We start from the raw sequence: 27973 nt of genomic DNA, 5'->3' as shown, positions 1-27973 counted from the left end.
ATAAGAGAAGTGTGAGGATGTGAGCAAACAAACCCATGTGTGATTTCAGGGGAAATGTAAAATGGTACAACAGCTGTGAGAAAAAGGATAGTGATGTGGAATTACAGTATCATCCATCAAGTGCATTTCTGGGTATGTACCCAGAACAACTGGAAGGAGGCGAAGACCATGGCGTAGCTGGGACAGCCACCACCTAAGACACTGGCATGCCATACAGGCATCATCAGCACATGTCCTAGCTGCCCCATTTTTTTTTTTTTAAGATTTATTTTTATTGCAAAGTCAGATAAACAGAGAGGAGAGACAAGAAGATCTTCCTTCCGCTGATTCACTCCCCAAGTGACCGCAACAGTCAGAGCTGCTTCCAGGTCTCCCACACGGGTGCAGGGTCCCAAGGCTTTGGGCTGTCCTTGACTGCTTTCCCAGGCCACAAGCAGGGAGCTGGATGGGAAGCTGGACTTAGCCAGGATTAGAACCAGCACCCATATGGGATCCTGGCACATTCAAGGTGAAGACTTTAACCACTAGGCTGCCACGCCAGGCCCTAGCTGCTCCATTTTTAATCCAGCTCTCTGGGAAAGACAGTGGAAGATAGTCTGAGTGTTTGGGCCCCTGTCACGCATGTGGAAAACCCTCATGAACTTCTAATTTTGACCCAATTCAACTCTAGCCTGTGTGACCATCTTCAGAGTGAACCAGCAGATAAAACGTCTGTCTCTACCCCTAACTTTCAAAGAAAAATCTAGAATTCCTTCAGATATGTGGACACCTGTGTTGACAGAACTATTCACAACAGTCAAACGGTGAAAAGCTAAATGTCCAGGAGTGGATGGATAAACAGGAAATTCTGACATGCTCAACTCTGAAGAAGTTACACTCAATGACTTCTAATCTTGTTTATATGAAGTGCCTGTGATGGTCAAAAGGGAAAAATAGTGGCTGCCAGGGGCTCAGGGAACAGAGGCGTGAGGAGTTGATGTTTAATGGATACATAGTTTCCATTTGGGGAGATGGAAAAAGTATGGTAATAGATAGTGGTGGCTGTTGCCCAGTAATGTGCAATGAGTATATTTAATGCCACAGCAGTGTGCACAGAAAGGTGATGAATGTTTTGTGCATATTTTATCCAAGTGTCTGAAAATGCTTTCTAGGTGGATGCAAAGTAAGTACCTACACTTGATTTCCCACAGTCAGCTGGCAGAGTAAGGCAGCAGACACCCCGGTAGCAAAGGGCATGCCCAATACCAAGATCTTGTTCAGAATGCTAGGACATGCTCTGCAGACACATCTAAGGGACACTGGAGCCAGAACTCCTGGCGGTCAAAGCATGTGAGCATCGAAACAGTGTAGCACTGAGGTTATCATCCAAGGTTCTAAGCATGTGTGGGGGGTATTAATGAATAAGTAGACTGACGGGTGGCATGTCTTCTGGACAGGAACATTTCTTATAATTGAGTCCTTTTCAAGGAGGTGAGGCCTAACTGCCCACAGTACAGGCTGTGCTTGGGAACCAGTTTCAAAGGGCTAGAATACGGAAGGGGGAAGAAAGTTCTTTATGGTTTGCCAGCAAACCATGTTGGGCTGTGTGACCAAAATTGGCCTCATCAGTAACCCTGCTGACAGCACATGCCCTTTGTGGTCTTCCTCCCAAAACCCAAGCACTGTGTAACCAGCAGAGAAACCGCAGAAAGCCAACTTGAAGGATGTTCTAGGAGACATTAGCAGTACATCAAGAACAAAACATAATCTGCTCATCAAAAAACACCATCTGACAAAGCAAAGGAGACATTCTAGCTAAGTGTGCTCGAATGTGGGTATCTGGAAAGGAAAGGCTATTAGGGAAAAATGGAGATGTGGGATATAATTGATACCAAGGTACCAATATTGTAATAACGTGCTAAATAAAGCAAGCATGTTATTTGGGATTTCTGTAACAGTTCTTTGTGTCTAAAATATTTTTTTTGATTGAAGAAATTGTGCCTTCATGCTTAGAACTAAATGCCAAGTCTAGCCTGACAGGACTTAACTCCATGATGTTTTACTTCTGAATGGGATGTATAATGCACAAGAGATCAATCCTTGGTCCACTCACTGTTTGTGGTCAAATTATAAAAATGTAGGAGGAAACTCTTTTAGGTTTAGGAGAGAGCTATTCTGTGAAAGGGCTCCAGGGGGGCGGCCTAGTGATTCTGAAGCTGCTGTTCAGGCCACTGTCCACTAGACGTCTCATCTCAGCTTTGCTCACTGAAATGCAGATCCTCCTTTTTTAAAAAAAAAAAAAAAATTTATACTTCAGAAAGTATCACAAGTGGCCTTCCATCATGTTCCTTCACATCTAACATAGTCTTCCCATGTCAAATTGGAATCAGTCCTAGACATTTGCCCGCTTGTTGCCAGCTGTTAAGTTCCAGCTCCCAGCGTAAGTCCCAGCTAATGTGGGCATCTGAGGAGTAAAGCAATATATGGGAGTTCCCTCCCTCTCAAGTTAAAAAAAATAATAATTCACTGAAAAAGTTAATACTAAGGTACCAGTACCTTAGTATTAACTCACTGAATTAATACTTCAATTCATTGAAAAATTTAAAAGCTACACTTCAAAAAACTGAAATCTAGCATTTTTTCATAATATATATTCTTCATAAACATTTGGGAGCCCCATTCTCAGCATCTGAGGCCAAGGTAATGCTGCTTTTCTGAGATTCACTTTCCATCAAACGGCAGAGGAGGTTAAGAGCTTTATCTCAGCTCAAGACAGGTATGTTTTTATATGAGGTTTTTCTCAGTCTGGTGAAGGTTGCCTGTGGGTTTCACATACATGTATCTTGGGCCTTTCTGTGACCCACATGAACTCTCCATCAGATTCTAGAGTCGGCCTGTTTACACATCTCCATACCTCATCACCAGGTACTCGGAAGAATCACTTCCTGAGATATCCTTTGTCAACACAAAAACCAGAAACCGTAACGGGAGATTTAAGGATTGAGCCACTTAAAAACAAATTAAAGCCATGAGGTACGACTAGAAACACTGTGGCTGAACCCACAGACGCAATACCAAATGGTGTACCTAAGACGGTGAGGATGTGTACTAACTGGCCTCTGTGGGATGGAAAACAGGAGTACCCCTCTGAGAAAACGTATGTTGACTTCTAATGTAGGAAAACACAACTTGGGATATTCCACTCCCAAGTACCTACCCAGAAATTGAATAGCTTCACAAGAAGACTTGCACGGAATGTACAGAGACTTTATTCAGGATTGCAAAAACTGGAAACAGCCCACTGTCCATCAGCTGTTCACCTAAGAGGTCGTGGTTAATCTGTGGCATTTTCATACACTGGAATACGACTCAGCAATTACATCACAAGGGCGAACCTCAGAACATGCCCAGTTCAGGAAACATACACAAGGTCACACACCATAGAAATCCATTTAGCTAAGTACCAGCACAGGCAAATGTAAAGTATGAACAGAATGCTAACAGTGGTTCCTTGCAAAGCAGGGGAAAACAACTGACATGATGGAAATATTCTGTAGTTTACTAGGGATTTGGGTTGCACTGGTATACACCAAAAATCCATCAAATGTTAGAATTCATGTCACTGTATGCTCTTTTTCCAGGAAAACTTCATGACATGCAAAGGATTTTCAAAACGTTTATAGGAAAAAAAGACCACAGATTTCTGCCTTTTTCGCCTCAAAACAACTTCCCTTGTAATCCCATTGTCCCCACACGTTTGAGTGCCCCTATATACTGAAGACATTAAAGTACAGATGTCTACAATTGACTTTGCTATAAAGATTGAACAAGTTATATGATAAAAAATGGAAAAATGTAGAATCTTAAGTGGTGAGTACAGATATGTTGCTTGCATGATTGGAACTTTCTAGCAAAAAAAAAAAAAAAAAAAAAAAATTCACAGGAGAACCAGGGAACCCATATCAGTGTGTGGACTGTCTGAATCCCGACTCAGAGCAATTCTTTTAAAATGACATTTCAGGTAATTAGTTATCTGGTGGCAAGAAAATGTTCACATTTTTAGGGGTGGTTTTTAAAAATGCTTTTTAAGAGTTCTCTCCTGAAATGCTTAGATGAAGCTGCCCTTTAGGATGTGCTTTCGGAGAATGACATTGAGTACTTGGACATGTTAGTGAAAAAGCCTGACCCTAATATCACTGCTGCTCATGGGACTTTTCTGGACTCTCATTTTTTGTATGCTTGAAGTTTCCAATATGGGTTTAGAAGAAAAGAAAAACAAAAGATAAATATTAAGATATGAAGACAGGTCCCCTTGGCGGGAGGGGGGGTGGAGAATCATGCTTTAAAACGTGAAAAGCCACTACCATGTCAAGAAAGTATCATTTTGAGTTTGTTTGGGTTTATTTTTTTAAACTGGAAAAACAGATTGGCTAATCCACTCGTGAGTCCAAGCAGCTCAGGAGGAATGGGCCCTTGCATTGCTGGTGCTATGAAATAGCTGCAGACATCCGTGAGATGCTAGAGTATCAACTCTAAGTGCACATACTCTAAACCACTGATTCTACAGAGAAATGTATATACAAAATGACAAGTTTATACAAGGTAATTCATTTCTGCATTACAATAGCAAAAGTCTGGAGACAATTTACATGTTCATTAGTAAGGGACAAGCTAAATTACATAGATCCACATTCTACAATTTAAAAAGAATAAGGAAAGATATTTTTATATAATCTAATATAAAGTGATCTTCAGGATGTTTGGGAAAATACAGACTTATATCCATAGCACACTATATATAAAAGAAACAAAGATATCTTAATATATGCAATATATAGAGATAGGTATACAGTAAAAATCACTAGAAATGTATGTCAAAGCGATGACAGGGCTGCCTGAGGAGAGAAACTAAGTGGCTACCATGAGGACCAAAGGAACACTCTCCACCATATACCCCATCTCTTAAACTTTGCTTCAAATAAAATAAAATAAAATAAAACAACACACACACACACAAACAATAATAATACAACTTTGAGACCACTGCTTTGTATTTTCATATAACCAGGACTTAGAGGACATACTAGACCTTCCTAAACCACTTCCAAGACTTGGTAAGAAAACCACCCAGCCATAACACCAGGCAAAAGACCTGAACAAGCACCTCACGGAAGATGATACACAGGTGCTAAAGAGGGACCGGAAGATGCTGACTAAGCATGAAATTGAAAGTTAATCTACGACACCTGGGGTAGCAATGCAACTAGCAGCTAAAGGCGTCTCCTGGCATGCCTGGTTTAGAGTCCTGGCTTTGCACACAGCAGCTTCCTGCTAATGCACATCCTGGGAGACGGCGGGGGATGGCTCATAGCTGAACCTCTGCCACCCATGTGACAAGCGTGGGTTAAGTTCCTGGTTCCTGTGACCTAGCCCAGGCCCAGCCATTACAGGCCATCAGGCGGAATGAACCAATGCACACAAGTTCTCCCTCAAATACAAAAATAGATAAAACGGTATGTCACCACACACCTAACAGAATGAATGGCTAAAACCCGTAATACTTGCACCACCAAACATAGCACTGCAGGGAGGAAGTCCACTTGGCTGTTTCCTAACAAACCTATTCCCTGCAGACACATCCCTTGGGGCTCAGCCAAAGGAGTCAGGAACTGCACACGCAGCCTTGCAAAGAAAGCTAACGGCAGCTCTCACTTATTTTTTTCCTACAACCATCACAGTTTCTAATCTGCTAAATGAGTGGAGGGAGAGGCAACCTGAAAGTCAGTCTGGCCTCTACTTGACGACAGAACTATACCATTCCACGTCTAAAGAGGCTCCACCTCAGGACATCGGAGCAGAGGACGCTGAGGAGGCGCACTGACTCACCAGCTGGCTCGGGGCTCGTACAGTGGCTTTATCTTTACTGAGACCCCCCAGCAGACTCCCTTCCCACAGGGAAGACGCTTCTGCGGCCAGTCACGGGGACGCTGGGCGTGCTCCATTTGCCGGTGACACTGAGGCTATCAGGTCACACCAATTTCTTCTTGGTATCTACATCCTACTGTTTAATAAGTTCACTTATTTACTTATTATTTTTATTGGAAAGGCAAATTTACAGACAGAAGGAGAGACAGAGAGAAAGATCTTTTGTCCAATGATTCACTTCCCAGGTGACTGCAATGGCCAGAGCTGAGCTGATCTAAAGCCAGGAGCCAGGAGCTTCTTCCAGGTCTCCCACATAGGTGCAGGAGCCCAGGGACTTGGCTATCCTCCATTGATTTCCCAGGCCATAGAATACTGAATGGGAAGTGGAGCATCCGGGACACAATCTGGCACACACACGGGATGATGGTGTTTGCAAGTGTAGGATTAGCCAATTGAGTCATCCTATCATGCTGGTTCCTAACCTGCTTGTAAGAGTTGTCGTTTGCAGTTCTGTAATACCTGGATCAAAGGGAGATATGAACACCCTGGCCATATACCCAATTTCCACAATTCTTTCTCATGGAGTAGATAAATAAAGTATAAGAAACCCAATTAAAAGAAATTCAGGGATGGCCTTGTAGCACGGCACGCTAAGCCACCACCTGTGATGTCAATATCCCACATGAGCACAGTTCCAGCCCTGGTTGCTCCACTTACACTCCAGCTGCACTGATTATGCACCAGAGAAAGCAGCAGAAGACAGTCCGAGTCCCTGGGCCTCTGCCATCCCCGTGGCAGACCCAGATGGAATCCCAAGCTCTTTGTCTTTGGTCTAGTCCAGTCCTGGATACTGCACCCATCTGTAAAGTGAGCCAGAGGATGGAAGCTCTCTAACTCAGCACACCACTCACTGATGAACAAAAACTAAAGGGAGTATTCACATTCCTAACAGAACTTCCCAAGAATGGGCCACCTTCCAGGTCAGCTATCACAAGTGTCTAATGCCTTTGCTCTTTTCCCAAATATCTGCAAATGAAATGCATCAGCTTAAAATGACTGCACAACGGGGCCCGGCGGCATGGCCTAGCAGCTGCAGTCCCCACCTTCAACACACCGGGATCCCATATGGGCGCAGGTGCCAATCCCGGCAGCTCCACTTCCCATCCAGCTCCCTGCTTGTGGCCTGGGAAAACAGCCGAGGACGGCCCAAAGCTTTGGGACCCTGCACCCATGTGGGAGACCTGGAGGAGGTTCCTGGCTCCAGATCAGCACAGCACCGGCCACTGCAGTCACTTGGGGAGTGAGTCATCGGATGGAAGATCTTCCTCTCTGTATATATGACTTTGTAATAAAAATAAATAAATCTTACAAGGAAAATGACTGCAAAACCATGAATTCCTCACCGACTCCAAACACAGTAGGCCCTACAGACCTTTTCCACTGCAAATTTAAATACCAACTTTGAAAAGGAGGTGGGAAGAGGGCAGCATTAACATCATCCAACCAGAATCCAGTTTTAACCAGTAATGAAAACTTGTTCCCATCCAAATATTACAGCTAAAAATTGTCAAGTGGCTTGACTTCCCTCATATAAAACAAAAAAACATGATTGAAAATTAATTTTTCCTATATATCAGGAAAGATGGAATGAAATACAATCAGTTGACTCACACACTCCAAAAATAAATACTCTTAGGTAATCTTCAACCTGAAATAAGCCTTCATTTATTGACAACTTACAATACAGGGGTTTTGTATCTCAGCTGGTAGTTAAAGACAGTCACATAGTACAGCAAAGAAGACACAATCTGTCTGTCTGTCTTCCAGATACCACCTTTTAGAGATCTGGGCAAATTCAAGAACCAAAGACACATCTCCTGGTTCTGGTGGCAATTGTCACCATGCGTCAGGAAAAAAGCAAACACAGTATACAGGACGTGGATTGTCCTAGACAGGTATACGGAAAGCTAGTTTATTAGGGACTACATTGGGAGGCCGGCCATTTTGTCCAATATTTAAATCACAAGCTGTTTGATATTAAAGTAGCAGCTACTGCCACAATGTGACCCAAGTATAGCTTTAATCAAAACGCCCTTGTACACAAATATACATTAAATGCTATTTTTATTTAAGCAAGGCACCCCTACTTGTTCTAAAACATGGGATGTGTGACCCCACGGAAAAAGCAAATGAGAACTCAGATGTTGTTTTTTCCTATCTAGAGCTGGTTTAAATTCAAGTGAGGCCATAATGTCCTCACCAGTCTGTACTGCTAACACATCACTCCACAATTTCAAGACTAACACACATACTCGATTCACCCAAAATCAACAAATTGGGGGTTATGGGCATTTTAGACAGCTTTTAAGTTGAGATTAGAATCTCCCCTTAAGTAGACAGGCACCAATGTTCAATGCCTTTAGCACAAGGCTTAAAAAGGCAAAACACTTCTAAAGACATAAAACTGTCAAACTGTATGATTTACACTAAACCATGGTTTTTGTTTTTTATTTGCTGTCTGTTTAATTTCTATTCTTATTTAAGTCATCAAATATAGCTACAATTAATCATATTCTGCCAAACAATACCAGTTCAAAGGTCTGAAACCTTCCTTTGCTTTGGTGTGCATTTGGTTAAAATAAATCATTATTTTATTCCATGAGAATCATAGTATTATGTTCTTAATCCATGAGTAAAAAAACAAGATCTCAAACAGAGTATTTTAAATGGGAGGAAGATCTTAAAGAACAGTGCCAAATAAAAATCTGTAGTCTTCATAATTGGTAACATATCCTCTATCAAAACAAACTGTTGAAACCATATAAAGGTCAGTTTTTGAAATCAAATCCTGAACAGTTTAAACAAAAGTTTTAATTGATGGTTTATTTCATAATCCCAAACTTTCTCTTTCTAAACAGTTCACTATTAAATTTTTCTTAGAAGTAATTAAACCAAAAACCCAAAACCCTTTCTCTAGCAGTTGCTGCTAATAAACTGGAACATTCTATCCCAAGTCCCAAAAGGATGTGCAAATGAAATGCTTCTTGTTTCACCCTGAAAATGAAACAAAAATGTCACACAGTAACTCCAAATGAAACAGGACCACAGGTGTTCCCACACCACTTAAAATTCACATTCACACTTCCTTTCTGATAAAGTGCAAATCATCCAAAAAATTCAAAAAGTTAAGGTGAGTGTTCACATCCTAGGATGAAGACAGACTTTCAGAACAGAGTACAACATAAATTTTACATAAAAATTAGCTAAAAGAAATATAGAACACCACGGAATTGTGGGACTTTACATCCAAAAATAGCTCATGATACTTATTAATGTCAGAATGCTCATGTGTCTTCATTACATCATTACAGTGAACTGTCCTGAAGAATCCGTAACTACAAGCAGAAAAATGACTGCTCTATATTAAAATACTTTACAGGAAAGGGGACAAAAGAACATGTATTTAGACATGGAAAAGACATCAAGTTACTTAGCAAAATGACTTAGATAAGTCATACATGAAATATTTCATTATAACATCATTTAATAAAAAAGGAAACAGTAGCACACTGGTGTAAATTTGTTGTATTGAGGACACACCCTGGTTTCCCACATATCATTTCAAACATCTTAAAAATTTTAGAATTAAGGGAAAAAGCTTAAATTTTGGTGAGAAGAAAAGCCAATGCAAGACACATTTACAGTATATTATGAATGGCAGCTAGTAAAGATATGTTTCAAAATTTAATTTCATCTATTCATTTATCAGTTGAGGCGGAGAAAGTGTCACCCACCAACTCCCTCCCTGAACACCTGCAGCAGTGGAAGCTGAGAGGCCTGGAGCCAGGCAACAGCGTGGGTCTCCCGCGTGGCTGGCACACACCTGAAGCACTTGAATAATGGCCCGCTGCCTCCCAAGGTCCTCAGCAGCAGGCAGCTGGGAGCAGAAGCAGCGCTGGGCTCACGGCCAGGCGCACCAATGCAGAGGGACTTTAAACGCTGTGCCAAACACCCATTCCAATAACTTCACCATACAGCATCATGAATCTTGGGAATTAAGAAAATATGAAGAAAAGATTCCACAAAGGGATAAGGCTCAAGCCCACTCTCCAGGGGTATTTCCCACAGCCATGAAGATGCTGCTGTGCAGCATGTTAACCCACAGTCTGCAACACTGGGATCCCATACGGGTGCAGGTTCAAGCCTTGGCTACTCCACTTCTAAACCAGCTCCATGCTAATGGCGTGTGTTTTGACCTCAGTATCCAAGTGGGAGACCCAGCAGTTCTTGACTACTGGGTTCGGCCTGGCCTACCTCTGGCCACTGCTTCCATGTGGGAAGTGAACCAACTACTGGAATATTTCTGTCTCTCCCCCTCTCTCTGTAACTCTGTGGAATAAATAACTAAGTCTTAAAAAAAAAAAAAAAAACCTGCTGCCTGGCACGGCAGCGTTCCCTGTCGAAGCGCATGCCAGTATGCCCGTGAGAGGCAGCAGGGGACAGCTCAAGGAGTCGGGCCCTTCCCAGGCACACAGGAAAGCTGGGCCGATTCTGGAGTGCTGATGAGGGATGGGCCAGCCTTGGCCCACACAGGCATTCGGTGGAGAGAACCAGCCAATGTCAGATGTCTGTCTCTGTCCGCTTCTCAAATTCAACGAAAATTTAAAAATTTAAAAAGAAAGTAAGGCCATTATACCATCATAATCAAGTCTATTGCCCAGGAGTTTTACTTTATACTAAGGCTTCAATGATCGCAATGACTCTGACCTTTATTGAACAAAGCTGCTGCCACCATATTACAACCGTTATCAATTCAAAATAATCACACCTCTGAAATTTACCTTATTATGCGGAGTCCCTGGAAGTTTTATTTTCCTTTTGGACATGAATTTAGGAAGAGCTCAATATATCTGTGATCTGAGAAAAATTAAAGACAGAACAGAGCAAAAAAACATTAGCTTTAAAAGGTCAAAAAGGAAAAATGAAAACACACACACACACACTGGAATCTTTTAGTTCAGAAAATAACCCAAATTTTTTGCCCTTTCCATTCTGTAACTGAAAATGAAAAGGAAACAAAAAAGACAACAATGAAACTTCTACCTCGCTCTGAATTAAAACATGCAGGCTAATTAACAGGTGAGAAAGTGTTTTTCACTACAATACTTGGTGTTTCATCCTGTATTTTCCAAAGAAAAATTTGCGGGTCAATTCCCAGGAGTCACAGTAGGCAGACAGTGGTGCGGCGCCTGGCCAGCAGGGGACGGCGTACTCACGGACGTGGGACCGGTCCTTGAGCATGGCGGCCACGGCGTCCTCGTGGCTGTCGAAGTGCACGTCGGCCTCCCCGGTGGCCTTCCCGCTGGAGCTGTACTCCATGGTGATCCTCACCGGCTTCAGCGGCGCGAAAAACTGAGGCACAAGGGCCAGCCAGAGTGACACCAAGTCCCTGCGCGCCTCTCCTCCCCCGACCCGCAGCCCCACCAGCGGCTTTTCGGACAGCCTACTCCTACTAGCTCCTCTGACCTCCCTTTCTCAGAACTCGGGGTTACATTTCAAGGGTCTGCTCTCAAGGACACTGCGCTACAATCACTGCACAAACGGCTCACAGCTCGGGAGCCAACAAGGACCACTTCCATGACTTCCCACACACATCGTTCCTCTTGCTCACGAACGCCCATCAAATATGCTTAACTTTTTACCATGATTAACTCTTACCCATTTTTGTAATGAGACATAAGCCTGAGAGATTCCTATCCTACCAGTGCTATATAAACACTGCTATCACACTTGAGCAGTCATGATTAAAAACCAAAGCAACACAGCATAATGCTTTCATAAAAATGTACAATTTGGGGCCCGGTACATTATCCTAGCGGCTAAAGTTCTTGCTTTGCACACACTAGGAACCCATGCGGGTGCCAGTTCTGGTACCTGCGGCCCCGCTTCCCATCCAGCTCCCTGCTTGTGGTCTGGGAAAGCAGTCAAGGACAGCCCAAAGCCTTGGGACCCTGCACCCGCGTGGGAGACCCAGAGGAAGTGCCTAGCTCCTGGCTTCAGATCGGCACAGCTCTGGCCGATGAGGCCACTTGGTGAGTGAATCAGCAAACAGAAGATCTTCCTCTTTGTTTCTCCTCCTCTCTGTATATCTGACTTTTCAATAAAGACAAATTAAAACAAAAATTTGTAAGTGCAATTTAAGGCACGATTCCCGGGGCTGGCCTTGTGGCAGAGTTAAGCCACTGCCTGCACTGCTGAGACCCATATGGGCACCAGTTCATGTCATGCTGTTCTGCCAACCCAGCTCCCTACTAAGGGAAAACAGCAGCAAGGACCCAGTGGCTGAGGTCCCGATATGGACAAGAACTACCTGGAGGAAGCTCTTGGCTGCTGCCTGGCCCAGCCCTGCTCCTCCCTTTCTCTGCAGCTCTTCCAAATGAATACATAACCCTGGGGGAAAAAACAGGGTATTATTGCTAGTAGACTTTATGAAATAATGAAAAAGAGGTCCCATTACTAAGACTTCATGTCCTCAAGTTCAAAAAATCAAGGGCTTTTCTATTTTACTTTTTTCATTTCATACAGATGTTGCAAGCAAGCCACATGGTACCCAGTGAAAATATAGGCATTTAGAAGTACCAGATGCTTGGGTGCCAAGTTTGTCTTCGCTGTGCCACTTCCAATCCAGCTTCCTGCTTACGGCTTGGGAAAGCAGTGGAAGATGGCCCAAGTCCTCGGGACCCTAAACCCACACGGGAGATGCAGGGAATGTTCCTGGCTCCTGGTTTTTGCTCCAGCCATTGTGGTCATGTGGGAATGATCCAGCAGATGGACAATCTCTCTCTCTCTCTCTCTCTCTCTCTCTCTCTCTCTCTCTCTGTAACTCTTTCAAATAAAAATAATCTTGAAGAAAAAAATAGTACCACCAGATTCTTGTCTACTACATAACTGAGTTGTGATGAACTGCGGATCTGACTCTCTATTTCCTAATCTTAACACGAACAGGGCATTGAGGGATGTAACCCAGCAGCTATGATGTCCATGAGGACACCTACATCCCACAGCGGAGCGTCTGTTAACGCAGACTCAAGGACGCACCTGTGACGGCTCAAACACTGGGCTCCCAGCACCCACATGAGATGTGAACTGAGTTCCTGGTTCCCAGCTTCAGTCCCTCCGGTTACAAGCATTTAGGGGAATGCACAAATGAATGAGACAGCAAACTGTCCCTCTCCTTCCATCTTATCCTCTAAGACTTTTCTGACTTTAAAATACAATAACAATAATAAAAACCCACACTTTGAAACACAGAAAATAAAACAAGCCTCTGCCGGCAGGGAGACACTGTTACCGCTCAGATTGCAGAGCCTGTGTGGTCTGCTCTAGGCTCCCCCGAATTAACACAGTGCCAATTAACACAGTGCAAGGTTAGAAGTTGTTCAAACAGTGCCACCTACATTTATAATGTCCTGGGCGTTGGCTTGGAAGGGCAGTCCTCTCATGTGGACAAAATGCAGTGAAGGTGCAGTCACCAAGTCCACAGGCTCGGGGAGCTTTTCGGAAACCTCCTTAGGCAGTTCTGAGAAACGGAACAAAAACCACTGTGATGACCCTAACAACTCCAAGGGTTCCTAACACATCATCCTCACGCTAGACATTTATGTCAAAACCTCTCAATTCCTCCTGGACTAGTAAAGCCCAAATGAGTGGGTAAACCTCCAACTGCACTTTTGGCATCTCATATGGGCATCGTCAGGTCCTGGCGGCTCCACTTCTGATTCAACTCCCTGTTAATATATTTGGGAAAAAAAACAGCCAAGTGTTTGGACCCGCAAACCCACATGGGAGACCCATAAACAGCTCTGGGCTCCTGGCTTCGGTCTCGTAGAGCCGCTAAATTTCAATCTCTCTTCTCTCTGCAACTCCGTTTTTCAAACATTTAAAAAAAAAAATATGAAATTTCTTCTGCTTAGCAAACATCACCTAAACAGCCATAAGCATTTAGTATCTGCAACCATCATCACACTAATAACTTAGCTTTCTGTAACTACAGAGCAAAAGTAAAATATTATGAGTTATACTATAAAAGCAAGAGAAAGCTTTCTGGGTTATATGCACCCTCCCCCCCCAAAAAAAAGAATTAATACTAAGCAATGAGACAGAAATCCCTGAGCATGAGTTTAGAAGGTCTTTATCAGGGCCAACATGGTAGCGCTATACGCTAATCCTCCGCTAGCAGAGTCAGCCTCCAATATGGGCTCTGGCTCATGTCCCAGCTGCTCCACCTCTGATCCAGCTCCCTGTTTACGACCTGAGAAAGTAGTGAAGCATGGCTAAAGTCCTTGGGCCCCTGCACCCACAGGAGACCAGGAAAAAGTTCCTGGCTTCAAATCAACTCAGCTCTGGCTGCTATGTCCATCTGGGGAGTAAGCAAGCAGATGGAAGCCCTCTCAGTGAAATCTGCAGCTCCACTCGAAATGAATCAATCTTAGAAACATATTTACCAACCTTCCAAGACCAAGATTTCAATTTACGCTGAATCAGGAATCAAAGGGGGAATAAAATCCAGAAGTAAATAACAATTCATACTTCAGTAAATATTCCCGGTCTCTACCTAGATCCTCAACCCTCTTTAGTTTAAATGCTGTCATTTTACTTCTTTGTATTCATTTTTATTATCAAGCTTTTGATCTACAGCCCACAAAATGATTCAAGCAAAAATATAGCTAACCAGGAGCCAGCATCACAGGGCTGTGAATGAAGCTACCACCTGAAAAGCTAGCATCTCACATCTCAATGTTCCCTAGAGGCCTGGCTGCTCGGCTGCCAGCTCAGCTCCCCGATGACGGGCCTGGGCCCCATCACCTATGGGCCACCCACTGCAGCTCAGGGCTTCTGGCTTCAGCCTAGGCCAGCTTCAGCCATTAGGGCCAGGTGGGGACTGAACCAGCACATGCAAGATCTCTTTCTCACATCACTTCTCAAACAAATCCTGAAAAAAAAAAAAAAATCATAAAAATAAAACTAACTGAATAGTTACATCCTGCATTTATTCAAAGTATTCACCACAGAGACAACTGACTACATCTAATCTATAACTCAGTTACCTTGCCATATCGTCTTATCATTTCATACCACATGATCCTAAAGAAAACAGCTTTTTAACAAAAAGCAAAATACCTAAGATCAGTGTAAGGAGATGCAAGATTACCTATCTCCTTCTCACTTTCAAAAGCTGTCATGGGACGAACATCCTCATTCACTTCCTGTTCTTCAAAGACCACTTCTGGCTCCGTGATAAACTTCGCAGTGGGAGAGGATGCAGCTTTCTTCCCCTTATGAGAGCCAACATGTGTTCGAACTTCATTCCTTCTGCTTGGAAATATCTCTATATATCTATGTCAAAGCAAACATGAGCAGGCGTGAGTGATGACGGACAGTTAACTTTACAATGAAAGGATTTAAAACAAACATGCATCTGTTACATTTCCAACAGCTTAGAAACGCAAGTTTCCAAACTGACAATAGAAACAGACCTTAAGCCCATGACAGTAGGTCACTGAGGTTCTAAAAGTAACAGTTTTCTTAAAATACATCTTTTAATGATTTTTAGAAAAATTACTTAAAAGGGAGGGTTACAGAAATAGAGAGAGGGGAAAACCAGAATTCTTCCACCTGCTCATTTACTCTCCAAATGGCCACAGCAAGCAAGCCCGTACCAGGCGGGAGGCAGGAACCTGGAGTTCAGCTGGGTCTCCCATGATGCAGGGGCTCAAGCGCCCGGGCCATCCTCGCTGTTTTTCCCAGGTCATTAGTAGGGAACTGGATCAGAAGCAGAACAGCCAGAACACAAACCGGTGCCCACAGAGTGGGCTGCCCCAAAACCAGCTCCTTCAAACATATTTGCATAGTATTTGTTAAGCCCTGTTTTGCTCCATGTGAATAACTCTGCGAGGCCAATTACGTGCTTAGAAAAGCACCTGCAAGAAGCCCTCCACCCCGACACACACACACACGTTAATAATCTATAGGAGTCTTGGAATTCAATTCCATGAGCAGTGCTCTTATGACATACAAAAAACCACAGTGTGAGACATGACTTCCCAAGAACTTCAGGATAAAGCTGAAGAACCATGAACGGTCATGCTGACTAGCTGTCGCAGCAGCAAAAGGACTAGCCATTAAATCCACACTTTAGAATCAGATTTTTCTCAACACTGCTTTTCGAGGCTAAGCTGTTACATGTCAACTGTGAAATTATTTTTCATTTACAGACTACTAAAGATTGGGCCTGGCACAGTGGCTCCACTGGCTAATCCTATCTTTAAGCACCGGCCAGGATCCCATATGGGTGCCAGTTCATGACCCAAGTTGCTCCACTTCCCATCTGGCTCCTTGCTTATGGCCTGGGAAGGCAGTCAGAGGATGGCCCAAAGCCTTGGGACCCTACATCTACATGGGAGACCTCGAAGAAGCTCCTGGCTCCTGGCTTTCGATTGGCTCAGCTCCAGCAGCTACAGCCATTTGTGGAGTGAACCATCGGATGGAAGATATTCCTCTCTGTCTCTCCTCCTCTCTGTATATCTGTCTTTCCAATAAAAAAAAAAAAAAATATTTAACAAAGATTAAATGAGCATTTCTTCTGAAAAGACCTGACACACCTTTTTATGAGTAAAAAGAGTAGAAAGCAGCAAAACAATGATTAAAAATTTGGCATCTTCTGGGGCCTGGTGGCGTGGCCTAGTGGCTAGAGTCCTCGCCTTGAACGCCCCGGGATCCCATTGGGGCGTCGGTTCCAATCCCGGCAGCCCCACTTCCCATCCAGCTCCCTGCTTGTGGCCTGGGAAAGCAGTCGAGGACGGCCCAAAGCCTTGGACCCTGCACCCATGTGGGAGGCCAGGAAGAGGTTCCTGGTTCCCAGCTTCGGATCGACACAGCACCGGCCGTTGCGGTCACCTGGGGAGTGAATCATCGGACGGAAGATCTTCCTCTCTGTCTCTTCTCCTCTCTGTATATTTGACTTTGTAATAAAAATAAACCTTTTAAAAAATTTTTTTTGGCATCTTCTACATTTCAAAAAGTAAAGTTCAAACTCAAACTACCTCCATCATTATTTGCATCCCAACTGGTGTGACATGAGACACAGTACACAACAGCAGACCCAACTTCTTCCAACGCCAAGTGCATTTCAACAGAGAAGGGGTGGGGGCAGCACAGCAGCACAACATGCTAATCCTCCACCTGTCGCACCAGCATCCACAGTGAGCTCTAGTTCATGTCCCAGGTGCTCCACTTCCCATCCACTTCCCTGCCTTGTGGCCTGGCAAGAAGCAGAGAATCACTCAAGTCCTTGGGACCTTTACTCTTGTGGGAGACCCAGAAAGCAGCTCTAGGCTCCTGAGCAGCTCAGCTTCCAGCCACTGCAGCCATCTGAGGAATTAGTCAGCAGATGGAAGGTCTCTGTCTCTCCGTTTCTCTGTAAATATGCCTTGCAAATAAAACTTAAAAAAATAAATCTTGGGAAAAAAAAAAAGAGGGGAAGGGAATAAATAAAGGAAATATGCTCCAGTTTACAAAAGAAATTAGAGACAACAATTAAATGCAACATGTGAACGCAGATTTCTAAACCAACTGTAAAAAAAAGTATTTTTGGTGCCATGTGGGAACGTTTTATTGTAGACTATTAGGTAACTGCTGACTCTTTAGACATGATCATAGTGCTTATGTAAGACAATGGCGTTTTGAGATGCATACTGAAAAGAAAGATCAAACAAATATAACAGATGCTATCATTTGTTATTCCAAGTGACAGGCATCGACAGCTCAGAAGCCTCCCCTCCCCACTCGGCAGCACTTGGGGAATTTTGCATTCTTGTTCCAGTCCACGCATCAGCTGACCTGCAGAACTTCTGCCACCAACAAACAGGCTCCCCTTCACTCACCGGTTCCCAATTTCTTCCCTGTGTTTCAGCAGGGCTTGGTTGGCCATCTCAGGCTCTTCAAACTGCACATACGCCTCCCCTGTTTTTCTTCTTCCCCTGTAGTCCATCACAAAAGTGATGTCTACTATATTGAGACCTAGGATACTCAAAAATTACTACAAATTAGTGCTAACAGAAATGGTTTTTATCTTAAAACTAACATAATTAAGAGAACCTACATATTGTTTTGCTTGTCCTAAAGCTAGATGTACTCAGATAGGATAGCCAGAATTTAATACCTGCATTTCCAAAATGTCTGGTGTCTAAACGGCCCCTCTAAAACACACACCTATCCATTGCTCACATACTAACCACCCCATAAACACAACAGCACAGGACACTGGTCCCATAAGATCCCTGCCTAGTGACGTCAGAGCCATCTCCATGTGAGCACACTGCTCTATGCTCACTAATGAAGAAAGCCCCCAGGCACACCTTTCACAGAACATATTCCATCAGTAAGCAAAGGCGTACTTCAAAAAGCTCATGGAAGAGGGAATCACAGTAAGTTGACTTTGATGCAAAAATCTTGTGAAATCCATGCACAAAAGGGTTCTTCAAAAAGTTTATGGGAAGGCCCAGCGCAAGAGCGTAGTGGTTAAAGTGCTCGCTTTGAACGTGCTGGGATCCCATATGGGCCCTGGTTCTAATCCTGGTGGCCCCGCTTCCCATCCACCTCCCTGCTTGTGGCCTGGGAAAGCAGTCGAAGATGGCCCAAAGGTTTGGAACCCTGCACCCATGTGCAAGACCTGGAAGAGGTCCTGGCTCCTGGTTTTGGATCAGCTCAGCTGCGCCCGTTGCAGTCACTTGGGGAGTGAACCATCAGATGGAAGATCTTCCTCTCTGTCTCTCCTCCTCTCTGTATATCTGCCTTTCCAATAAAAATAAATAAATCTTGAAAAAAAAAAAGTTTAGGGGAAACACATATTACGATAAAAAGCATGCATGAAGCTGCACCAAAATAACTTAATCTCCTATTTTCATTTTTCCATGAACTTTCTGAAGCACCCTAAATGGAGACTGAGGCTAACATTATCATAACTAATTATAGTAGGCGTTAGATAACACTTTGAAGCCAAGAAGTCGCTACCGTCTCAAGCAGGGCCTCCTGTCATGAGATATTTTCTTTAATAGCGATTATTTTGAAAATTAATAATTCCTAAAGAGCTGACACAATAAAATACAGGAGATAATTACAGGGAAATGAGCAAAAAATGACACGCCCACACATTAGAGTAAGTCAGACACACCTGCAAAGAAGTCTATGATGTCTTTCTCATTGCAACTGTAAGGCAGTCCTCGCAAACGGACCACGCCATCATTCACCACAGGCGAAGATCTGACGTGCAGGCTCTTCATCAAGGCATCCACATCTTCGTTGTTAATCTCATACACTACGCAGAAAAGGCACAACGTGAGTGTAAAGTTCACAGAACAAAGGAAGAGGCTATTTTTAAAATCAAATCTGTATTACCACTTGGTGAATTATCTAATGACTAAGGTGTCCTATGTGGCCCCCAGGGACCTGAGCACCTGGGTACCGGCTACCTAAGATGGCCATTAGGAACCTGGACAACGAGCAGCCACTGCTCTTGAACTCAGGCACTCTCACAAGGCAGGCAGGTGTGCCGGACACTCAACTCTCAAGACAATTTGGTCAACTTCCTCAAAATATCTAACAACTTCACTACTGCTTGGGACTAAACGAAAACATCTCTGAAAAGCACAAACATGGAACCACTCTTGCCAAGTCAGAACTTCCCTTCACACACCTTCCACGTAACGCTGGCCCATGTACATGTGGTGCTTCTCCAGGGCTTTCTGCACATCCTGCTCAGACTCCATTTCGATTAAGGCATCACCCCTTCGCTTCCCATCTCTGTTTAAGAGGAAATGTATTCCATTCTCACCATTCCGGATTCTGCAGTCTGAAAGTGAATGTAAAATCAATGAAAAGCAAACTTTCAGCTCAAATTCAGAAGTGGCTAGAATGCAATTTTCCAGAAACGCCTGTCATACTCCTTACACAACTTCCATCTCTGAAGTCATCCAAATGCTGTGAGGTCGGAGTCTCTACAACGTGCCAAGCAGAAAAGGTAAGTTCAGCTTGGCACGGAGGCTTTCCTGGCCAATCACAAAATGCACAAGTCCTTGCCAGTGCTTCTCCATCAGTTCATATCACTTAACAGGATTTAAATGTGCTTGGGCTGCTGCATGGCCGTCTTCCTTCAAAGTCAGAACCACAGGCTTCTGAAGCACCTCCTCTAAGAATAGCTTTGCTACCACATTTTACCCCGCACCCCCTTTGCAGAAGGAAGGAACGGGCAGCCCCTAGTGCACCTCTTACGACGGGAATAATTCAAACGTAAGACTACACAAAGTGTGGTAGTTAATACACTGTACTATTTTACACCAGTTTACAGTGGCACCTTCTGAAAATCTCTTGAAGATCAAATTAAAGAGTCACAAATATAGAAATTAACAACACAGATTTTATCATGTCAAAACCCGTGATACAGGGATCTCCACCATTTGGTATTAAGTGATTTTGCATTCTAAATGGATATACCACAGAAAGACTACTCTTAATCCAGTATTCTCATGAACAGGTGCAGCTTTCTGATATGTTCATATTAAAACAAGAGAAAACTGCTTTTATAGCACAGTTTTAAAAGCAAACACTTTTACTGTATTCACTTAACAACCTGGCAAATACAGACCAGACGGAACCCGTGGTGTCCCGTTTGGACGAGGGTAGCAGCCAGCATAAAACCATTCCCAGTCACCAAGCAAATCGCCCACAGCACACCTGAAGGGATCTCACAGTATTCCCTTCGACTCCCATAAAGTCACACAATTAAAACATACCTGAGAAGAAGTTCATCACGTCTTCCATGGTGCAGGACCACGGTAACCCTTGAGCACGAATGAGAAAAACATCATCCACTTCCTCTCCCAGCTTGGGCGGGGCCAGGTCATACTCGGGCAGGGCCGGAAGGTCTTCCAGGTAGGTGGGTTTGGACTCCTTCCGAGACAAACGAAGACATGTAAAAATGTGCCTGACAACCTACTTGGAAAAATGCTGATTTCTGCAAATGAATGCTCTACATATTAGTAACATTTCAGAAACAGCAAGTAAACTTCCCCAACTAAACAGGCCCTTTTTTGGCTTCAAATGTACATCCTAACTCAAGAGGTAAGCATATTCTTGTGATCTGGCAGGCCATAAATTTTAAAATTCATCAGCCTCAAATTACACCTCTCACGTTTAACTGAGATACTACAAGTTAGCTGGGAGCCACTTACACACAAAGCTCATTAGACTCCCCTCTCTCCAAGAGAGATTAATATCTTGCCAAGCATATGAGACAACACACGTTAAGGGCTGTAACTAAGGTTTCCAGTAAGAAGGACTATAAAGCACAGCACTAACGAAAGCATCAAGATGGGATACCACATGTACACAAGACAGGGCATTACAGCGGGATAGGCGGGGAACGCAGCCACAAGAACCAAGGTCCATTTGGAAAACGGCAACTACACGCGCTTGGAGCCAAAGAAAATGAGCTGGCAGAAGGACCTCGGGAGGATGCCGCACAAGGCCTGGAGCCTGGGCTCACCCCGCGCCCTCTGCCAGGCAGCCAGGGGGAACGTAAACACAATGCAGCGGGTAATCGCAGGGCCAGGATGCCCAGCAGACTGACCTATCAGCTGGTACCCCAGAACGGCTCAACACGGGGGGAGGGGGGGCATCAAAAACGACCACAGCCAGCAGCAGTGCGAGGCCACCAGAAGCTTAACACACATCCACAGAGCTCAGAAAACAGGAAAGCGCAGCAACACCCTGACGCCCCACACCCCCAAGCCCTGTCTCAGGATTTCTCCTCTTACTAAGGAACCAAGCATGCATGCCAGCGCTGCGTCTAAGGCGCAGTACTGGGAGATGCTCAACAGATTCTACCACTGTCCTCAATTTTACAGAAAAGAAAAAAATAAGAGCAGGTGACTCGCTGAGGTTCACTTGGCGAAGGGGGTTGTTTGTTTTAAGGCAACTTCCCCCGTTTTCCCAGCCTTCCAAAAAGCAGTACGACAAGCTTTACAGAAAAGGGCAGTAGCAAAGTATTGGGCCAGAATTCAAATCAATTAGCTCAGCCCCTGGCAGAGAGCAGCCATGCTGATTAATCTCGCAGCTTCCATAAATTCAAAGAGAAGCACAAACCGAATCAAGACAAACACCTCAGAAGGAAGGGTCAAGCAGTCCAAAGTGTGCAGTCACTTCGCAGAGGCCACCCAGCCTCACATACGAGGTGCCAAATATTTGCCATTGGAGTTCTCAACAGGAAAACCTTGCGCACTGAACTCCTGGGACCCCCACATTGCGGCCTCGACCCTACAAGCGCATTCCCCCGCCCCGCCCCACACGAGCCCAGCAATCTCTCCCCATCCCCCCGGAATCAAACGCTCCCCAAACTGTTCTTCCCCGAGACCCGCAATCCTGAAGGGCCTTCCGTCACAGCAAGCGGGAGTTCTCAGAGGTGACCTTCAGGAAAGTGGAGCAGTGCGCCGTGGCCCGAGGACACGAGCAAGGAGTGCGCGCCGGGGCCCAGGCTTCTCCCCGACAGGCCGGCCCATGCCACCGGGAGCGTGAACCCTCCGGGGCCGGGGCCGGGGCCCGGCGCGGCGGCTGCACCGAAGCTCCCCACCCGGCGCGGGGTCCGGCTTCCCAACTTGACGAGCAGCGGGTGGAAAGCGAGAGGGATGCGGGGAGGAAAGGAGGCCGGTCTGCAGCAGCCTCACCAAACCTACCATGGGCCCGGCGGGAAACAAGGCCTCAACATTTACCCCAGTCACACTTAAGACTTGCCCAACCGACCAGAGACTCAAAGAGAGAACAAAACAAGGAGAAAAAAAAAAAAAAAACAATCGGGAGGCCTGGGTGAGCGTCCCTTGTTCCCGGGCCCAATAGGAGGACGGAGCGGACCGGGAGAGGGGGAGGGGGCCGGTGTGCGGCGCGTGCGCGCGGCCGGGAAGGGGGCTCCGGCGCGCGGCCCTCGCGGCGCCCACGTACCTGGCTGTAGCCCCGCGCCGGGCCCGCGGCCCCGGGCAGCAGAGGGGCGCGCAGGGCCGGGTAGGCGGCGGCGGCCGCGGCGGCGGCGGAGGTGGCCGCGGGGGCAGGGCCCGCCAGTGTCCCGGCGGGCGCGGGCCCGAGTTGAAGGCCCCGGGTCTGGGAGGCGGCGGCTCCGAGCAGCAGCAGCAGGCGACGGCGGCCGGAGACTCCGGAGGGGAAGGAGCCCGCGGCGGAATAAAAGGGTAGGCAGGCGGCGCCGGAGCGCCGGCAGCTGCCGCAGTTACAGCCGCAGCCCCGGAGCAGCGCCCCGAGGACCCAGCGCGTCCCGGCCATGGACTCCAGCGGTGCCACGGGGCCTGCAGGCGGCTGCCGCTGCAGCGCGAGCGAAGGGGAAGTGGAATCCAGGGCCGGGGAGGGGACGCCGGGCACATGCGCCGCCGGCTCCGGGGAAGCGGTGAGGTGCCAGGAGGCGGAGGAGAGCGCGCCGCTCCGCCCGGTCTCCGCCCCGTGGGCGGGCCTTCCCGGGCCCAGCTGCGAACCGCCCGGCTGCCCCTTCCCGGGGGAAGAAGGCAGTGGACCCCACACCCCCAGACCGGTGACGCGAACGGCACCTGAGCCCTTTGAGGAAGGCATGTGATATCGCGGTGATGGATAGACATCGGGATGATATTGGAGGAAGTTTGATGACCCCCAAAGGTGACATAAATGAGTTCTCACGGTTTAAAACGGAAACACTAACAAAAAGGGAGATTTATTGTGCAAAATATCATAGAAATATTTCCTTGAACTTCTAGAACTTGAGAAACGTCCACAGCTTTCTTTTTTTTTTTTTTTTAATTATTTATTGTTTAACTTTAGTAATTACATTGTATTATGTGACACAATTACATAGATACTTGGGTTCTCCCCAACCCTCCCCAAACCCTCCCACCATGGTGGATTCCTCCACCTTGTTGCATAACCACAGCTCAAGTTCAGTTGAGATTTCCCCATTGCAATAAAAATTTGTATATTTGAGGGCCCGGCGGCGTGGCCCGGCGGCTAAAGTCCTCGCCTTGAAAGCCCCGGGATCCCATATGGGCGCTGGTTCTAATCCCGGCAGCTCCACTTCCCATCCAGCTCCCTGCTTGTGGCCTGGGAAAGCAGTCAAGGATGGCACAAACCTTTGGGACCCTGCACCTGTGTGGGAGACCTGAAAGAGGTTCCTGGTTCCCAGCATCGGATTGGCGCATACCGGCCCGTTGCGGCTCACTTGGGGAGTGAAACATCGGACGGAAGATCTTCCTCTCTGTCTCTCCTCCTCCTCTGTATATCCGGCTTTCCAACAATATAAAAATCTTTAAAAAAAATTGTACATTTTAAAGGCAAAATAGTAAAAAGTTATACCTTGCATGTGCCATGCATGCCCCAAAAGGCAGGATTTGACCACTTGGAAACCAGGAACCAGAACCTCCAAACTGGTCTCCCACATGGACGTCAGGGGCCAAGCACTTGGGCCATGTCCCACTGCCTTCCAGAACACATTAGCAGAGCCTGGACTGGCACAGAGCTGCTGAAACTGGAACCTGCACTTCTAGATGGGATGCCTGTTAGCCTTTTGCACAGCGAAGTTCTCTTATCGGGATAAGTTTGCCGTAATAAACCAAAATACCAGATGCAGTGAGGTACCTAGGAGGACTTTTATTCCGGAAGGCTGGAGATGGGAGCTGAGACAGAGGGAGCATTAGAAGGGCGGGCCATCTCCTGCCGTGGTAGCAGGAGGGGGCTGCAAGAGAAGAGGGATGGGGACAGGGGAAGACCCCGGCAGGGGAAGGGGCAGCATGCCAAGGGAAGAGAGGCAGCTGCCTGTTTCTCTAGGGCATGAGGCATTGGTGGGTAGGATTGTTGGAGCTTCAGGGGATTGGTAGGTGGGCGGGGATTAGGAGTTGGTGGAGAGGGCTGTCGGGGGTATTGCGCCATGATGTTACAGCGATTGATTCGTGGGAACAAGGTTACAAAGTTACAGTGGATGGGCACAGAGCAAAATTTGAATCTGAAGGGCACACGAAGCCGACCTAGGAAAACCAGATATATAAAATAGTACCAGGTCCAAAATGGCGGGGGATTCAGGGCCAATGTTTGAGTCACCCCTCACCATGCCTGTCTGGCAGTCAGTGGCTGAACTTGCTGTATCACAAGGCTGGACTCTGAACATTTTTTAATATTGCTGAATCTCTGCTGGCACCCCTAGAATATTATTTTTTGTTGGAATATTTAGCAGTAAAATGTGATCTTTCCAGTCATCACTTCAGTATTAATTTTAAACCAATAAGGCCTCCAATAGAACTAACCAAAACAACACTCCGATAGGTTATGTTTTGGTTTTTTGTTTCTGTTGTTTTAGATATTTTAAGTTATTGCCTTTAAAGTGAACTTACTGCCATTACTTTTAGGTAAGAAACTCTGTTTCTCAGAAAAACTATTCCGTTGGAAAGCAGGGAACTGGAAAAGATGTGAGTAGTTCGATCCTGTAAAATATTAGAGAGAAACTTCCTCCTCTGCAACAGTCAGGAATTCTGGTCCTGCGCGGTAGCCTAGCTTGCACGCACTGGGAAACCACATAGGCATCCCAGCAGCCCTGCTTCCCATCCAGCTCCCTGCTTGTGGCCTGGGAAAGCAGTTGAGGACGGCCCAAAGTCTTGAGACCCTGCAATGGTGTGGGAGACCGAGAAGACGCTCCTGGCTTTGGATCAGCTCAGCTCCAGCCGTTGAAGCCAGCGACCAGAAGGTCTTCCTCTCTGTCTCTCCTGCTCTCTATATATCTGCCTTTCCAATAAAAGTAAATAAATATTTAAAAATGAAAAAAAGTCCTTAGGAAAAGGGAAGAAGTGCCAACGAAGTTTGATTTTTATGGGTGAAGAAAGGGACTGAGCATAAAGGAAATAGAGGCCAAAAGTGGGTTTTGTTTTGCTTTGTTTACATTAAGTTTGTGACTCTAGAATAAGCTGACTGATGTTGGGAAGGACTCTGACCAGGAGAAAAACATGCATAATCAATGTGTAGGTGCTGAGAGTAGCTTTAAATAGAAGAGTTCCCTACTTTTTTCCATAATAAACTGATTATAGAGCATTGTTCTCCTGGGATGACCATACAGCACTTACAGGCACTCACAAACTAGTACTAGCAGGTTGTAAGCCTACTTCTCTGACAATTTCTGAATTTAAATTGGGGGAAACACTCTAGATTAGGGTAGGGTAAAGACAAGGAAAAAAAGCAATTCCCTTCCACGCCTAGGAAAAATGTTCAAAGGAAGTTCTTAGAGCTGAAAATAGCACGTTGGGATAGCTGGGAGAGGGCTGAAAGTGGACGCTCCTCTGATTCCTAGCAAAGAAATGAAAGAACTCATTTTATTGTCTGTGCCCCTCAGTTCTTAGAGGTGGACATACCTCCCTTCTGATATGCAATGAAGTTGAGCTCATCTCCCAGGGTCCTACCCCATGGTCTTCTTTGCATTTGAAAGAAGCCAAAAATCATGAGCCATGGATGTCAATAAGCCTAGGGTGGCAAAAGGAAAAGGGATTGTAGTCAAGAGTCATAAAGAAATGGTGCCCATTTGTGTAACCTGTGATTAAAGTGCTATTTGTCATCCAAGATTAAAGAAAAAAGTTTATTGGGTTCCGTAGATGTAAGAGAAGTTCAGGAATTGGGGTTACTAGTTATTTCCAAGGAAAGACAAAGAGATACATTTTATCACCAGTTCATTGCCTCCTTCTTTTATCTGACAAGGTAAACTGAAACTCTGGGCCACTGGCTGAAAATTTTGCTTTTGCTGTAATCACTCCTAGATATGCTTTATCTCTTGCCCTATACTCATAAGAGCAAGTCCATGTCAACCAGATTGTATGGCCATCCTATACATTTTTTTGGAAAACTCTCTCTGAAGGAATAAAATAGATCTATTTGTGATTGACGTACACAGACTAATACTCGTATAAATACTTACTGGTTAGCATATGTCTCTGGGAAAGAAAGGAATTAATTGGTTATTTAAATGAAATGTTCTTGTCAAGAAATAATGCTTTCTTTGAAAATCAAAAGTGACTTAATACTACATTTCTAGCATTTGGCATATATTTAAAAATGAACAAGACTGGCTAATGTAAACTGCATTTCTGAGAGGGCTCTTGGAATACAGAGTCAACGTGATTGTGGTAAGAAGAATGATTTACTCCAGATAATGAAGCAACTGCAAAAACTGAATGCCAAGTGGCTGCTCACTTTGTGAAGGGTATGTAGTAACACTGGGAATATTCAGCAAGTGCATGGATGAGCTGTGGTGTCTTCTGGCCTTATCTTCAAAGATAAGACAGAAGGAGTAACTGTAGTTGGTTCTTTGTAGGAGGACAAAAGCTGGGGGTAAAGACAATTCACTTTCCTACTTCTCAGAGGAGCAGCTGGCACGGGATACCCAATAACAAAGAATGCTTTGCAGTTATATCTTTTAAATAGGTGACATATAATAAAGAGTTAAAGAAAATCTATGTGCTCAGATGTGCATACACATATAAAGTAGAGTAGGCTGAACACAGCTAGCCTCCAACCACCATCCTCAAAGGTAGATGCTAGCACCAGAGTTCTGTGTATTTTTCAGAGATGGTCTGTGCAGTGTTTCATCATTTTTAAATTTGGTAATTCATTGAACTTGAGATTCTGACAGGTTTTACACCTGCTGCGAGGAATATTCTGAAGCCAGTGCGTTCCTAAATTTAGAGCAAGAAGGAAAAGGAAGCAAAGTAGACAAGTGAGATCCTCTGTTACACACAGACGCCAGCACAGAAAATATGAAAGGATAAGGCAAATCTGCTCTATTTGAAAAAAATAATTCCTGCTCCCCATTGCACCTTAACAGCATGGTTATAGCAACAATGTAAGGCTTCAGATTTGAGATACTTTGATGAAATCCTGGCTATGCAATGTCTAGGTATATAACACTGCTCCAGATATTTTTATCTCTCTGAATTTTGTTTTCCTAAGTTATTGC

General features: G+C 45.2%; 2 protein-coding genes across 3 annotated transcripts in view; one reads left to right on the top strand and one right to left on the bottom strand.

The window, feature by feature from the left end:
* The window catches only part of UTP3 (UTP3 small subunit processome component), a 143247-nt gene that overhangs the window by 96502 nt on the left and 18772 nt on the right, over window positions 1–27973 (top strand). The gene's annotated exons all lie outside the window — the stretch shown is intronic.
* On the bottom strand, window positions 7602–23386 carry GRSF1 (G-rich RNA sequence binding factor 1). 2 transcript variants are annotated; one of them, XM_058667233.1, is made up of 10 exons: window positions 22954–23386; window positions 20754–20910; window positions 19658–19813; window positions 19136–19279; window positions 17847–17982; window positions 15116–15300; window positions 13362–13483; window positions 11181–11316; window positions 10746–10821; window positions 7602–8958 (listed from the first exon to the last, which is right to left on the bottom strand). In XM_058667233.1, the coding sequence occupies exons 1-9, from the start codon at window positions 23284–23286 to the stop codon at window positions 10772–10774; spliced, it is 1419 nt and encodes a 472-aa protein (XP_058523216.1). In that variant the 5' UTR covers window positions 23287–23386; the 3' UTR covers window positions 7602–8958; window positions 10746–10771. The 2 variants fall into 2 exon arrangements, with proteins under 2 accessions (XP_058523216.1, XP_058523217.1); XM_058667234.1 differs by lacking the exon at window positions 22954–23386 and adding an exon at window positions 22692–22825.

This window comes from Ochotona princeps, chromosome 7 (genome assembly GCF_030435755.1).
Source record: "Ochotona princeps isolate mOchPri1 chromosome 7, mOchPri1.hap1, whole genome shotgun sequence".
NCBI classification, from domain to species: Eukaryota; Metazoa; Chordata; class Mammalia; order Lagomorpha; family Ochotonidae; genus Ochotona; species Ochotona princeps.
This window is presented reverse-complemented; position numbering and strand designations above follow the sequence as displayed.

What these genes read in the sequence shown, in the direction of transcription:
- GRSF1 (XM_058667233.1), bottom strand. Translation starts at nt 23,286, where the DNA reads ATGGCCGGGACGCGCTGGGTCCTCGGGGCGCTGCTCCGGGGCTGCGGC. An exon ending in CATCATAGACTTCTTTGCAG is followed by an intron (nt 17,983 to 19,135) that starts GTGTGTCTGACT and finishes TGAGTATCCTAG; the next exon opens with GTCTCAATATAGTAGACATC. An exon ending in AGGGAAGAAATTGGGAACCG is followed by an intron (nt 15,301 to 17,846) that starts GTGAGTGAAGGG and finishes GCTTTGACATAG; the next exon opens with ATATATAGAGATATTTCCAA.